General features: G+C 47.0%; 1 protein-coding gene across 3 annotated transcripts in view; it reads right to left on the reverse strand.

Moving 5' to 3' along the window:
- PRMT7 (protein arginine methyltransferase 7) overlaps positions 1-16,457 on the reverse strand; it is a 168,737-nt gene that overhangs the window by 80,561 nt on the left and 71,719 nt on the right. For all 3 annotated transcript variants that reach the window (XM_063945355.1, XM_063945356.1, XM_063945357.1), the window contains exons 7-12: positions 8,668-8,897; positions 8,201-8,381; positions 6,004-6,131; positions 5,190-5,325; positions 4,589-4,672; positions 4,324-4,371 (exon numbers count right to left, since the gene is read on the reverse strand). In XM_063945355.1, coding sequence (XP_063801425.1) covers positions 4,324-4,371; positions 4,589-4,672; positions 5,190-5,325; positions 6,004-6,131; positions 8,201-8,381; positions 8,668-8,897 — 807 coding nt within the window. The remainder of the gene's footprint in view (positions 1-4,323; positions 4,372-4,588; positions 4,673-5,189; positions 5,326-6,003; positions 6,132-8,200; positions 8,382-8,667; positions 8,898-16,457) is intronic.

The raw sequence follows: 16,457 nt of genomic DNA on the forward strand, positions 1-16,457 counted from the left end.
GCTTCTTTGTGGGAACCCTAACTTGTCCAAGATCCCTATAATAAGACAGGCCGTCCTCATATGGAAAAAGGTACATGTTATCCTACTAGGCCAGGGTATTGACCCAGATACCCCTCTGGACAATGCCCTCGGCTTCCCAGAATTGGCTTCGCTGCGGACTGGGGCGGTGTGGGGGAGGTGGGGTGTGACGTCCCTGGGCCACTTATATAATGATGGTATACTGAGGTCCTTCCTGCAGCTTCAACAGGAGTACAGTGTGCCCTCTTCTCATTTCTACCGATACCTGCAGCTGAGACACGCGCTTAACGCACAATTTCCCGAAACTCCTCCAATGATTGCCGACTCCCCGGTCAAGTCTCTCCTGCGGTCCCTGGGAAGCGGACATCTGGTGTCCAACATTTATGCAAGCATGCTCCGCTCTCACTATTCTGACCCGTTGTCCCTTCTCAGGAACAAGTGGGAGTCTGACTTGGGTGCCATCTCTGATGAGATCTGGGAGGGTGCTTTATGTTCTCCACGATTATCCACTACCACCACTAGATATCAGCAAATTCAACTGTTTATAATACACAGAGTATATATGACGCCGGTGCGCTTGAGACATGTAGGGGGTACCCACTCCTCCAGATGTCCTAAGTGCGATAGTCTGGATGCAGACTTCTGGCACATTCTCTGGCAGTGTCCCAAGATAGCCGTATTCTGGACGGGTGTTACTGACGCCCTGGTGTCAACGGGTATTCCCTCGTCTGTGTGCTCCCCGACGACATGTGTGTTATCTGCTGTGGAGGAGGATGCCCTGGACCCCCCTGCCAAACGATATGTAATTAATCTGTGCGGCCTGGCCAAGGTGTGTATCGCTAGGCTTTGGCTAGCCAGAGATGCACCCACACTGCGATCATGGGTCTCTCTTGTAAATGATACGGCCTCTCACGAGAAATATGTATACCTAGCTAGAAAAGCGGAGAAAAAATATCAGGACCTGTGGGGTCGATGGCTTGAGTCCCCGCTTTCTGGAACCCGAGGTGTTTAGATATGCTGCAAGGGATTAGAGTGGGTGTGTGACTTTTAATCTGCACTGGGTACACTGCCTCTTTTCTCTATGTTATCCCCTGCGCCCGCGGTCAGCCATTCCCGTTCCCCTGCCATTGCTTTAGCTCTGAAATCAGCTCAAATTTATGATGTGCTGCCATAGATATCCATATACAGCTTTCATTGATTTATATGCGCCTTGTTAGCATGCAATACTGATTCTAAATTACAACCTATGTTTCGGAATTTAGGCCTGCACCGGTGTTCTATGATAACTATGATAATTGGTCCCTAGTGGACAGGAGAATCTGCGTATTCCCTGGGCTGGGGATCTACTGTGGGTTGTGCTGTTGTTTTTTTGTGTTTTTTTTGTTTTGTTTTGCAATGTGTTTAATGTTAATCAGAAAACTAATAAAAAAAGTATTGAATTAAAAAAAAATTCAATATGGGTCTGACCGAACCGTCCGGTTTCGGAACCACAAACATTGTGGAATAGTAACCCCTTCCCTGTTGAGGGAGGGGAACCTGTACCACCACCTGCTGGAGATATAATTTGTGAATTGCCGCTAACACTACTTCCCTTTCTATGGGGGAAGCAGGCAGTGCTGATTTTAGGTAACGGTGAGGGGGCATCACTTCGAATTCCAGCTTGTATCCCTGAGACACAATCTGTATAGCCCAGGGATCCACCTGTGAGCGAACCCACTGGTGGTTGAATTTTCGGAGACGCGCCCCCACCGCTCCCGGCTCCACCTGTGGAGCCCCAGCGTCATGCGGTGGATTTAGTGGAAGCCTGGGAGGACTTCTGTTCCTGGGAACTAGCTGTATGGTGCAGCTTCTTTCCTCTACCCCTGCCCCTGGCAAGAAAGGACGCACCTCTGACTTTCTTGCCTTTTTGTGATCGAAAGGACTGCATTTGGTAATACGGTCCTTTCTTAGGCTGTGAGGGAATATATGGCAAAAAATTTGACTTCCCAGCTGTAGCTGTGGAAACTAGGTCCGAGAGACCGTCCCCAAACAATTCCTCACCCATGTAGGGTAAAACCTCCATGTGCTTTTTAGAGTCGGCATTGCCTGTCCATTGCCGAGTCCACAGGACCCTTCTGGCAGAAATCGACATTGCATTTATTCTAGAGCCCAGTAGGCAAATGTCCCTCTGGGCATCCCTCATATATAGGACAGCAACTTTTATATGCCCCAGGGTCAGTAAAATAGTATCCTTGTCCAAGGTATCCAGTTCCTCAGACAGTGTATCTGTCCATGCTGCTACAGCACTACACATCCAGGCCGACGCAATTGCCGGCCGCAGTATGGTACCTGAATGTGTATAAACAGACTTCAGGATACCTTCCTGCTTCCTATCCGCAGGATCCTTTAGGGAGGCCGTATCCTGTGACGGCAGGGCCACCTTCTTAGATAAGCGTGTCAGAGCTTTGTCTACCCTAGGGGAGGATTCCCAGCGCATCCTGTCCGTTGGCGGGAAGGGGTACGCCATAAGTAACCTTTTGGAAATCAGCACTTTCCTACCAGGAGAATCCCAAGCTTTTTCACATAACTCATTTAACTCATGTGAAGGGGGAAAAGTCACCTCTTGCTTTTTCTCCCCAAACATATAAACCCTCTTGTCAGGGACTGGGTTTACCTCTGATATGTGCAATACATCCTTCATAGCTACAATCATGTAGCGGATGGCTTTAGCCGTTTTAGGCTGCAATTTTGCATCATCGCCATCGACACTGGAGTCAGAATCCGTGTCGATATCTGTGTCAACAATATGGGATAGTGGGCGCTTCTGAGACCCTGACGGCCTCTGCGCTGTAGGATCAGGCATGGGCTGAGACCCCGACTGTCCCAAGGCTTTAGCTTTATCCAACCTTTTATGCAAGGAGTTTACATTATCATTTAACACCTTCCACATATCCATCCAATCAGGTGTCGGCGCAGTCGGCGGGGACACCTCATTCATCTGCACCTGCTCTGCCTCCACATAGCCCTCCTCGTCAAACATGTCGACACAAGCGTACCGACACACCACACACACAGGGAATGCTCTATATGAGGACAGGACCCCCACAAGGCCTTTTGGAGAGACAGAGAGAGAGTATGCCAGCACACACCCCTGCGCTATATGACCCAGGAATCACACAGTAACTTAGTGTTTACCCAGTAGCTGCTGTATATATGATTATTGCGCTAAATTTATGTGCCCCCCCTCTCTTTTTACCCTCTTTCTACCGTGAGTCTGCAGGGGAGAGCCTGGGGAGCTTCCTCTCAGCGGAGCTGTGGAGAGAAAATGGCGCTGGTGAGTGCTGAGGAAGAAGCCCCGCCCCCTCAGCGGCGGGCTTCTGTCCCGCGATTTGGTGTAAAAAATGGCGGGGGCTCATGCATATATACAGTGCCCAGCTGTATATATGCTGCTTTTGCCAGGAGGTACTCAATTGCTGCCCAGGGCGCCCCCCCCTGCGCCCTGCACCCTACAGTGACCGGAGTGTGTGGGTTAGTGTGGGCGCAATGGCGCACAGCTGCAGTGCTGTGCGCTACCTCATGTGAAGACAGGAGTCTTCTGCCGCCGATTTTGACGTCTTCTTGCTTCATCCGCCGGCTTCTGTCTTCTGGCTCTGCGAGGGGGACGGCGGCGCAGCTCCGGGAACGGACGACCAAGGTTAAGTTCCTGTGTTCGAACCCTCTGGAGCTAATGGTGTCCAGTAGCCTAAGAACCGCAACCTAGCCGCAGTTAGTAGGTTTGCTTCTCTCCCCTCAGTCCCACGTAGCAGAGAGTCTGTTGCCAGCAGAAGCTCTCTGAAAATAAAAAAACCTAACTAAAATATTTTCTTAATAGCAAGCTCAGGAGAGCTCACTAAAATGCACCCAGCTCCTTCCGGGCACAGATTCTAACTGAGGTCTGGAGGAGGGGCATAGAGGGAGGAGCCAGTGCACACCAGTAGTACTAATTCTTTCTTAGAGTGCCCAGTCTCCTGTGGAGCCCGTCTATTCCCCATGGTCCTTACAGAGTCCCCAGCATCCACTAGGACGTTAGAGAAACATTACTTGATCAAATCTTCCTTCTGTTTACATGTGAGATGAATTTGTGTAATGTGATTTTAGCAGGAATAATGCTAATAAAAGGATCACAATACACAATAAAATAATACTATAGTAACTTTTGTAAGGCCAACCTGCTGTGCCAAGAGAACTGAAACTGACCCTGATCAGGTGCGGCTGTCAGAGATGATAGCTGTTTTTTTCTGATATTGCTAAGATAGTTTCACCAACGACACACTTAACAACACTTACCTTCTCCATGAGATGCTGAGACATAGACGAAGACTCCACTGTGTATACCTAGAAATAGGAATGCATTGATTACAGTACACATATCAATGTGACGCTAGACTACAAATGTTTCACAAGTGCATCAGAGTAATACAATATTTAGAAACTGGACAGGACCGGCGTGTAGTTTCATCTTATAAAACCAGATAATGGATATAACTAAAAATAATAATCTGGCAATGAAGGTATAAACCTCTTCTGGCTACTAAAGAATGAGTAATGGTACCTGAGCTGCTCCTACAGAATGAGCCAGCAGGGGGACTAAACTTCCATCACTCACACACAGACAGACCGAACTTGGCGTCAGGATCTACAGAGAAGACAAACAACCAAGGAATGTCACTTTAGTAATACCTGCGTGGTTCTCAGTAACAGTATTTTCTTATAGCACATACCGTCTCAGAGTGGAGATCCAACATACAGTATAATACATACAATGTTAAAAAAAACAATATGCCAGTGTTTACAAGTGGTTGCGTGAGAAGTATTGAGAAACTACAATAACCAACAAAGCAGGCCGGGTTCACTACGGCTGGCCGGCGGTCGGGCTCCCGGCGACCAGCATCCCGGCGCCGGGAGCCCGACCGCCGGCTTACCGACAGCTTGGCGAGCGCAAATGAGCCCCTTGCGGGCTCGCTGCGCTCGCCACGCTACGGGCACGGTGGCGCGCCACACTATTTTATTCTCCCTCTATGGGGGTCGTGGACCCCCACGAGGGAAAATAATTGTCGGTATGCCGGCTGTCGGGCTCCCGGCGCCGGTATACTGAGCGCCGGGAGCCCGACCGCCGGCAAACAGAAGACCACCCAGCAGGCCGCATTCCTCACCTTCTTCAGGGCTTTTTTGTACTTCCCCATTCTGCTCTGATCATTCAGCTCCCCAAACCGTGGACGGTTCCAATTGATGTGAGCGCCACAGCGACAAGCAGGATGCTGCAAGAAGGCCGGCCTGCCCTCCTCTGCACTGCAATATAGAAACCAAGCCATTAAATGTTACACCCGGCCATGTTCTCTACCCATTAGCATCTTGGCTAAAATTTAATTCTATATATCTGGGAACATTTCTGAAAACTGGTGCAAAAGAGATAGAGGTAATGTTATAAACCATTCAGACTAATTTTTCAGTGTCAAATTGTACATTAAAAAAAAAAAATCTACATGGTTGAACACTTAGGGGTATATTTACAATATACTGGCGCTGCCGTTTTCCCGGGGCCGGGACCGCCAGAAAACGGTCCATCTACCGCCTGGAATGGTACCCTGTCAGTGGAGGTAGGCGGGGGGGTGGGGTGAATGTGAGCGGCTGGCGGGCATGCGGGCTCAATAGGGCTTGGGCTCTGACTGGCTGTAGTGAGCAAGACTGCCCACTTCTTGTATATCAATAAACATATGACACAGTTAGTTGAATCTACAAGAATCCTTTCAGGGGATCACCTAAAACGCATATAGACATTAAATGTAACAAAGAAGAAGCAGTTGAAGAACTATTACCAATCCTGGAACAATAAATTATGATTTCTGTAATGATTCCACAATAAAGCTGATTGGGAGCTGAATATCTGAGATAATATTACGTTTACCTTTGGACACGTCTAGCCGACATGAATTTCTAATTTAGTTGACAAAATGAAATAACAGTTACCTAGGCTTTGTAAGGCTGTACCATATGCAGTAATCGTCCTGGTGAGCAGTGAGACAAAGCTCCTCCCCCTGCGCAACCTTCTTCTCCTCCGGTAAGAAGTACACACACTGCATCCAGTGGTCTCTCCACTAACGCAAGTGAAGAAAAAGACATCGAGTGTCACACACTGAGTGACACCATTAATTCACTATCAAACAACGCAAGAGAATCAAATAATTGTGTATAATTGAAAACACTCAAAACAATCTGATGAAAAAAGTATAAACCGTAGAACTAGTGCTAAAAACAAATCCTAAGCAAAGTGAAATACTTGTTCACCACCAGTATTTTTATTTTCTATATTAAAAAAAGAAGCCATATGGGGGAAATTTACTAAGGTGGGAGTTTTTTTTTAGAACTGGTGATGTTGCTCATACTGTAGATTCTACTTAGCATTTATCTAGCTGCTGACAGAAGATAATAGATAGAATCTGATTGGTTGCTATGGGCAACATCACCAGTTCTAAAGAACTCCCACCTTAGTAAATTTACCCCTACGTCTATATAAAGAAACATTTGACTTTGGTCATTGCACCTTTGTGTTATAAATTGTCACCTCCTGTGTATCCATACGCAACTAACATAATAACCAATCACATCATATCATCAGAATGCTTACACTGCTGTAGACTGTTTCAGAAGATGGAGGTCCTGATCTTTTAGGAGATAGTGACCTCTCCACTCATGTGCCAGAAAGCAGTGGTGATATGTTGGGGGTGATGGTGGCAAGACAGATACTTAGACAATGGTAAGAGCAGAGTTTCTTAACAGTGATGATAAACAATGCACTCACATAGGATGCTACCTTTCCAAAGGATGTAGTTAAAATGCTGCCGGACGGTCGAAATACCGACACTGGAATCACAACCGGTGGCATAATGCCGGCATCAAAATCCAGACGGTGGTCTCTATCCCAGCATCAAAATACTGACGCCTGGAACCCCGAACAATCATTTAGCGGGAAGTGGGGGATTATGGTTTAGGCATTAGAAGGGGGGTAAGGGTTAGGGTGCAGGAACGAGAAGGGTATGGTTAGGTACCGGGGAGGAGGGGTTAAGGATAGGCACTTACAAGGGAAGGTTAGGTTTAGGCACCAAGCGGGGAGGATTAGGTTCTGGCAGCAGGGAAGGGAGGATTAGGATTAGGCACAACCAGGGAGGGTTAGGCACCACCGGGTAGGGTTAGGTACCCACAACGGTGGGTTAGGGTAGGGGGCAGGGGAGGCTCTTGGTATTCGGGTGGACGGGATGCCACTGTTGGTATTATAACCGCCGGCATCCCGTCCATAGGTATATCATACCAAAGCCTTTCCACAAGTCAGTTTGACAAATGTCTGCCTTAATAGAGCTGCCTTAGTCTGTTACTGTGAAATAGAAATATCTAGAACCCACACAGCTATAGGCCTCACAAGTTCACAGAATGAGACCGCTGAAGCACATAAAAATCATTGGCTTGAGTTGGAATACTCACTACAGGGCTCCAAACTACCTCTTAATATTACAGCATACAATGCCACGCTACAGTATCGTGTGCTTCTAACTTTGTGGCAACAGTTTGTGAAAGGCCCTTTCCTATTTCAGCATGAAAATGCCCTTGTACACCAAGTGAGGGCCATCAAAAAGAGGTGTGGTAGAACCTGAGTGATCCATACAGAAATGTTTCCTCAACCCTACCGAACAGCTCTACTGTAAACTGGAATCCTGACTCGGAGGCAAGCCTTATCGGGCAACATCACTGCCTGACCTTGCAAATGTTTCATTTCTGAACGGATGAAAATTTACGGTAATCGTGTTCCAAATTCTAATGAAAAGCCTATCTAGAAGACAGGAGGGTGTTATACTAGCAAAAGGGGTAACAGACAACATTTTAATGGAAAGTTTTTTAAATAAAGATGTTCAAGAAGCACATATGTGTGATGTCCCTGTGCCCACATACTTGTAGAGTATATGAAACTGCAATGCATATATCCAAGTTTCTAATTATGACCTTTTTGTTAATCCTAAAATACCATTAGGATGATTAATACCATCAGGCATAATAGCATATATTTTGCTATTATGCCTGAATTATCATAGAAACTCATTAGCAACATTTTGCATTCATCTACAAATATCTCACACAACATTTGACTGCAGGCTTTAGGAGCTCTGTTCCTTACAGGGACAGGATGAAGGGAGGAATACAGCCAGCTCGGCTTCATGCTGCAATTAATCGTCCCTTCAGGATCCATGTCAATATCCCACCATGACAGGACCACTTGGGCTGCTCCACTAGTGATAGATGTAAAGCTGACAGGATGAGAGGCTGCAGAACTGCTGACCTGCTGGCTGAAATCAACTCTGAGGGGAAAAACGAACAAATGATAGATATCGATAAGGAATTTCTCTAATTCTCTTAATATAGATGCATCAGGAATTTTAATTCTAGAACAACGAGGTCTAAATAAAAATTAAAAATAAAATATAGTGTATTGTAGAGTACAAACAGAATAATCAGAATAGAATCATCGGCCTGTAGCTTTACATATTTATGTGGTTATTAACCTAATATCTTTATAAATGCATCAGGAAGTGCACAAGATGCCCTTATAATGAACATAGCAGTAAATGAAATCTGATTCCTCACCTGAAGATGACCATGACGTCACTGAGTGATTTGAAGTCACCTGGGTTTAGCTGGCTCAGCTGGACATCACAAACTGAGGGGGCCCCAGGGCAGCTCTGCATTTCAGGTGGTGGCTGGATGGTGCTGGAGTCCAACTGTAATGGGAATAGCTTATTCCAACTCCAGAGCCTGCGAGACTCCACCAACTGGGCATAAACAGTGGCCCTGTGAGGAACCGCCTCCCACTGCGTCTGTGGGATGAGGAAAATAAAGGAGGGGTGTTCACTGCGTAGAACAGAAGTGTTCACAATTTATACTGAAATAGCATCTTGCATAAGGCTATAACAACATAAATGGAGCAGATGGAGGTATATACAATATGGGAAAGGACATGTGAATGAATGTCTTTAATATTAAAAGAAGGAGCTTTCATATTAAGATATCTGCAGCCTTGGGGAGGGGGAATTCAAATGTTTGAAAAGTCAGTTGGGTGTCTGTTTTTTCCTATCTAATAGACAGGAAAAAACAGACACCCAACCGACTATTCAAACATTTGAATTCCCCACTTAAAGTCTAATTCCATCATTGTAATCCTCATTAATTGTATGGTTCCACAAATAATCGTTATGGTAGACTTACCGTTGATAACTCTATTTCTCCTAAGTTCCCAGTATCCACAGGATAAACACTGGGATATGAGGTAGCGACAGAGGATTGGCACCAACGATCAAAGCTTTCGGCCTCACAGAATGCACTGGGCCCGTATCCTATATCCCCACCTCCTGGCTCAGGCAATTCAGTTATTTTCCAAAGCTCAAGGTAGGGCATCATAGAGCCCTAAGCAGGCGAGAAGAACACATATGCACACCCTTCCGTACAAGAAGGAAGAGGTTAGTGAGTAAAACGATCATCAAATCAGGTGCATCAGGGTGGGATCCCTGTGGATACTGTGAACTTAGGAGATATAGAGTTATCAACGGTTAGTCTACCATAACCATTATTTCTCCTGCAGGGTCCACAGGTTATCCACAGGATAAACATTGGGATGTCCCAAAGCAAAGTTAGTGGTGGGGACGCTCCTGATTGGACAGGAGAATCCTTCGCCCGAATTCAGCATCCTGAGAGGCAAAGGTATCAAAGGCATAATGTCTAATTAATGTGTTAATGGAAGAACATGTGGCTGCCTTACATATCTGTTCAGCTTTAGCACCACGTTGTGCTGCCCATGATGGACCTACCTTACGAGTAGAGTGAGCAGAGACATTAGCCGGTACAGGGAGATCAGCTTAAAAATATGCTTCTGAAATTGTCATCCAAAGCCACCTCGCCAGTGTCTGCTTGTCAGTAGGCCATCCTTTCTTGTGAAATCAGTAGAGAACAAAGAGAGTGCCTGTTTTTCTTATGGCACTGGTATGATCCACGTAGATCCTTAAAGCACGGACTACGTCCAACGATGCATCTCCCGCAGAAAGGTCCGGCCCTTGAAAGGCCAGGACTACAATTTCTTCGTTAAGGTGGAATTTATATAGCACCTTAGGAAGATACCCAAATTTGATTCTGAGAACCACTCTATCTGGATGAAAAATCATAAAAGGAGGGCGACATATTATTGCCCCTAAATCTGAAACTCTTCTAGCTGAAGCAATAGCCAGCAGAAAGAGAACTTTAGCTGTCAGCCATTTAAGATCCACTTGCTTTAGTGGTTCAAATGGAGAAACTTGAAGCGCCTTCAGGACTAAATTTAAATCCCAAGCCACTGCAGGAGGAACAAAAGGAGGTTGGATGTGAAACATTCCCTGGAAGAAAGTGCGAACATCCTGTAGGTTAGCAATTTTCTTTTGAAACCATACAGTCAATGCTAACACCTGAACTCTCAAAGAAGCCACCCGTAGACCTCTGTCCATTCCTGCCTGAAGGAATGCTAGGACTCTGGAAACTCTGAAAGACCTAGATCAAACTTACGGTCACCGCACCATTGTATATAGGCTTGCCATATTCGGTGATAAATGCGAGCTGAGGATGGTTTACTTGCTCTGAGCATTGTTTGAATTACCTGTTGTGAGAATCCTGTTGCTTTCAGGAAGGAAGTCTCAAGAGTCACGCCGTCAAAGACAGTCGATCCAGATGCTTGTAATAGCAAGGACCCTGGGACAGTAGATCTGGATATTGAGGGAGTAGGAATGGAGCATCCATCGACAGCCTATGTAGATCTGTGTACCAATGTCTTCTGGGCCAAGACGGAGCTATTAGTATCACGGCGCCCTTTCCTTGTTTTACTTTTCGTATCACCCTGGGTAACAGGGCGATCGGTGGAAACACATAGCCCAGATGAAAGTCCCATCTCACTGACACGGCATCCACAAAGGTTACTCTGAGATCCTTTTTATTGACCCGTATGTGGGAACTTTGTTGTTCTGACGGGACGCCATGAGATCTATCTCCGGTAACCCCCACTTGTCTACCAGAGTCTGGAAGACCTCGGGGTGTAAAGCCCATTCTTTTGCGTGAATGGCGTGTGAACTGAGAAAATCCACTTCCTAGTTTAGGACTCCAGGAATGAATACTGTGGACAAGGCTGGATGATGAAGCTATGCCCACCTTAACGTGTGACTTACCTCCTTCATTGCTTTTTGGCTGTGCGTTCCTACCTGATGATTGAGGTACACTACTGCCGTCGCATTGTCCGAGCGAATTTGAACTGGTTTCCCCTGGAGGATGTCCTTTGCCTGAAGGAGTGCCATATATATGGCCCGAAGTTCCAATATATTTATTGGCAGGCTACTTTCTTCCATGTTCCACTGCCCATGGAAGCAACTTCTTCCTGACACTGCTCCCAGCCCTGAAGACTGGCATCCGTTGTCAGAACTTCCCAATCTGATATCCAAAAGGGTCTTCCTTTGTCCAGATGGGATGTCTGTAGCCACCAGGCTAATGACCTCCTTACTATGGAAGTACCATAGTCTGTGTTTTCATTGTCTGATGTAACTTATTCCATCTGGAAAGGATCAGACGTTGCAGAGACCTTGAATGGAATTGAGCATACTCCACCATGTCGAGTGTTGACATCATATATCCCATCACATGCATTGCTGCGTGAATTGATACCCTCTGACTGTGTAGCAGCTCCTGAATCCTTGACTGAATTTTGGATATTTTGTTCAGAGGTAAAATTACTCTCTGAAGACTCAAATCCAACACAGCCCCCAAGTGAGTCATCCGTTGTGATGGAACCAGGGATGACTTTGCCCAATTTATGAACCAACTGTGTCTCTGCAAACAAGCTATTGTGTATTGCAGATGACACTGAAGAAATTCTGTGACAGGATTAATAAGTCGTCGAGGTATAGAAAAATTCTTATTCCCTGCCGACGGAGATAAGCCGCCATAACCAACATGACTTTGGTGAACACTCTGGGAGCTGTACCCAGTCCAAAAGGTTGGAGGATAGCAAACCTGAGATGTACATGTAGGTAAGCATCCTGGATATTCATGGATGCTATAAAATCCACCAGCTCCATGGCCAAAATAATGGAACGTAAAGTCTCCATATGAAACCGAGGCACCCAAATGTTTAGCACCTGGAGATTGAGTATGGGCTGGAATGACCCATTTGGCTTCTGAACCAACAGTTTGGAAGAAAAACCTTGTCCTCAATGTGCAGGAGCAACTGGAATTATCACTCCTGACTGAAGCAACATCTGAACTGCCTCTTGCAAAGCCCTGGCCTTCGTTTCCACTGAAATCAGGCTGGTACAAAAAAACCTTTGAGGAGGGTGTTTCCTGAAGGCAAACGCATAACTGTGAGATGCCGCTTCTTGCACCCAGGCATCCGTTGTGGACTGCTGCCAGATCTGTGCAAAATGAAATAGCCTCCCACCCTAGGATGCCCCAGGTGGAGGCCCGCACCATCAGTCTGATGGCTTATCTTCTGACTTGGAAGCCGGCCCTTTGGTAGCCCAATGCTTTTTAGTCTTACCAGACTTGTCAGATTGAGACTGTTTGCCATAACCCTTTCCTTTTGCTTTTCCTTGAGTCTAAAAAGGGCTGAAAAGCTGGAAATCTAGGCCTGGATTTGTATGTGGAAGGAAACTTCACTTTCTTGGAGTCTGCTTCTGATTCCAAAGAATCTAGAACCTTCTTAGATTCTGAGTCAGCTTTCCATGTACGTAGCCAAGTTGCTCTACGAGTTGCTACTGCTGAAGCTGGTGCTTGAGAGGCAATAGTACTCTCCAAGGCTGCTTCTTCCATAAAAATAGCCGCCTGTTTAATATGTGCAATATGGGATTTTTGCTCTGTAGATGCCAATGAAAGATCATCCTCCACTGCATCAGCCCAGGCTGCCACTGCTGTTGCGATCAAGGCTGAAGTCATGGCTGGTCTTATGATTGCCCCAGACAAAGCGAAAAAATGTTTTTTTTAGAAAACCATCTATTTTCCTATCCGTGACATCATTTAATGATGTTGAAAGCAGAGGTAATGTAGATTTCTCTGACGTCCTAGTGGATGCTGGGGACTCCGTCAGGACCATGGGGAATAGCGGCTCCGCAGGAGACAGGGCACAAAAGTAAAAGCTTTAGGATCAGGTGGTGTGCACTGGCTCCTCCCCCTATGACCCTCCTCCAAGCCTCAGTTAGATTTTTGTGCCCGGCCGAGAAGGGTGCAATCTAGGTGGCTCTCCTAAAGAGCTGCTTAGAGTAAAAGTTTTGTTAGGTTTTTTATTTTCAGTGAGTCCTGCTGGCAACAGGCTCACTGCATCGAGGGACTTAGGGGAGAGAAGTGAACTCACCTGCGTGCAGGATGGATTGGCTTCTTAGGCTACTGGACACCATTAGCTCCAGAGGGAGTCGGAACACAGGTCTCACCCTGGGGTTCGTCCCGGAGCCGCGCCGCCGACCCCCTTGCAGATGCCGAAAAGTGAAGAGGTCCAGAAACCGGCGGCAGAAGACTTTTCAGTCTTCATAAGGTAGCGCACAGCACTGCAGCTGTGCGCCATTGTTGTCAGCACACTTCATAGCAGCGGTCACTGAGGGTGCAGGGCGCTGGGGGGGGCGCCCTGGGCAGCAATGATAGTACCTTATTCTGGCTAAAAATACATCACATATAGCCCCTGGGGGCTATATGGATGTATTTAACCCCTGCCAGGTCTCAGAAAAACGGGAGAAGAAGCCCGCCGAAAAGGGGGCGGGGCCTATTCTCCTCAGCACACAGCGCCATTTTCCCTCACAGAAATGCTGGTGGGAAGGCTCCCAGGCTCTCCCCTGCACTGCACTACAGAAACAGGGTTAAAACAGAGAGGGGGGGCACTTATTTGGCGATATGACTATATATATTAAAATGCTATAAGGGAAAAACACTTATATAAAGGTTGTCCCTGTATAATTATAGCGTTTTTGGTGTGTGCTGGCAAACTCTCCCTCTGTCTCCCCAAAGGGCTAGTGGGGTCCTGTCCTCTATCAGAGCATTCCCTGTGTGTGTGCTGTGTGTCGGTACGTGTGTGTCGACATGTATGAGGACGATGTTGGTGAGGAGGCGGAGCAATTGCCTGTAATGGTGATGTCACTCTCTAGGGAGTCGACACCGGAATGGATGGCTTATTTAAGGAATTACGTGATAATGTCAACACGCTGCAAGGTCGGTTGACGACATGAGACGGCCGGCAAACCAATTAGTACCTGTCCAGGCGTCTCAAACACCGTCAGGGGCGTTAAAACGTCCTTTTACCTCAGTCGGTCGACACAGACACAGACACGGACACTGACTCCAGTGTCGACGGTGAAGAAACAAACGTATTTTCCTTTAGGGCCACACGTTACTTGTTAAGGGCAATGAAGGAGGTGTTACATATTTCTGATACTACAAGTACCACAAAAAAGGGTATTATGTGGAGTGTGAAAAAACTACCTGTAGTTTTTCCTGAATCAGATAAATTAAATGAAGTGTGTGATGATGCGTGGGTTTCCCCCGATAGAAAATTATTGGCGGTATACCCTTTCCCGCCAGAAGTTAGGGCGCATTGGGAAACACCCCTTAGGGTGGATAAGGCGCTCACACGCTTATCAAAACAAGTGGCGGTACCGTCTCCAGATAGGGCCGCCCTCAAGGAGCCAGCTGATAGGAGGCTGGAAAATATCCTAAAAAGTATATACACACATACTGGTGTTATACTGCGACCAGCGATCGCCTCAGCCTGGATGTGCAGCGCTGGGGTGGCTTGGTCGGATTACCTGACTGAAAATATTGATACCCTTGACAGGGACAGTATTTTATTGACTTTAGAGCATTTAAAGGATGCATTTCTATATATGCGAGATGCACAGAGGGATATTTGCACTCTGGCATCAAGAGTAAGTGCGATGTCCATATCTGCCAGAAGTTGTTTATGGACACGACAGTGGTCAGGTGATGCAGATTCCAAACGGCACATGGAAGTATTGCCGTATAAAGGAGAAAAGACAACGTCTTTTCAGCCTCAGTCCTTTCGTCCCCATAAGGGCAAGCGGGCAAAAGGCCAGTCATATCTGCCATGGGATAGAGGAAAGGGAAGAAGACTGCAGCAGGCAGCCCATTCCCAAAAACAGAAGCCCTCCACCGCTTCTGCCAAGTCCTCAGCATGACGCTGGGGCCGTACAAGCGGACTCAGGTGCGGTGGGGGGGGGGGGGGGTCGTCTCAAGAGTTTCAGCACGCAGTGGGCTCACTCGCAAGTGGACCCCTGGATCCTACAAGTAGTATCCCAGGGGTACAGATTGGAAATTCGAGACGTCTCCCCCTCGCAGGTTCCTGAAGTCAGCTTTACCAACGTCTCCCTCCGACAGGGAGGCAGTAGTGGAAACAATTCACAAGCTATATTCCCAGCAGGTGATAATCAAAGTACCCCTCCTACAACAAGGAAAGGGGTATTATTCCACACTATATTGTGGTACTGAAGCCAGACGGCTCGGTGAGACCTATTCTAAATCTGAAATAGTTGAACACTTACATACAAAGCTTCAAATCAAGATGGAGTCACTCAGAGCAGTGATAGCGAACCAGGAAGAAGGGGACTATATGGTGTCCCGGGACATCAGGGATGCTTACCTCCATGTCCCAATTTGCCCTTCTCACCAAGGGTACCTCAGGTTCGTGGTACAGAACTGTCACTATCAGTTTCAGACGCTGCCGGTTGGATTGTCCACGGCACCCCGGGTCCTTACCAAGGTAATGGCCGAAATGATGATTCTTCTTCAAAGAAAATGGACGATCTCCTGATAGGGGCAAGGTCCAGAGAACAGTTGGAGGTCGGAGTAGCACTATCTCAAGTAGTTCTACGACAGCACGGGTGGATTCTAAATATTCCAAAACCGCAGCTGTTTCCGACGACACGTCTGCTGTTCCTAGGGATGATTCTGGACACAGTCCAGAAAAAGGTGTTTCTCCCGGAGAAGAAAGCCAGGGAGTTATCCGAGCTAGTCAGGAACCTCCTAAAACCAGGAAAAGTGTCAGTGCATCATTGCACAAGGGTCCTGGGAAAAATGGTGGCTTCTTACGAAGCGATTCCATTCGGTAGATTTCACGCAAGAACTTTTCAGTGGGATCTGCTGGAAAAATGGTCCGGATCGCATCTTCAGATGCATCAGCGGATAACCCTGTCTCCAAGGACAAGGGTGTTTCTTCTGCGGTGGCTGCAGAGTGCTCATCTACTAAAGGGCCGCAGTTTCGGCATTCAGGACTGGGTCCTGGTGACCACGGATGCCAGCCTGAGAGGCTGGGGAGCAGTCACACAGGAAAAATTTTTTCCAGGGAGTGTGATCAAGTCTGGAGACTTCTCTCCACA

The sequence above is a fragment of the Pseudophryne corroboree genome, chromosome 11, assembly GCF_028390025.1.
Source record: "Pseudophryne corroboree isolate aPseCor3 chromosome 11, aPseCor3.hap2, whole genome shotgun sequence".
Classification (NCBI taxonomy): domain Eukaryota; kingdom Metazoa; phylum Chordata; class Amphibia; order Anura; family Myobatrachidae; genus Pseudophryne; species Pseudophryne corroboree.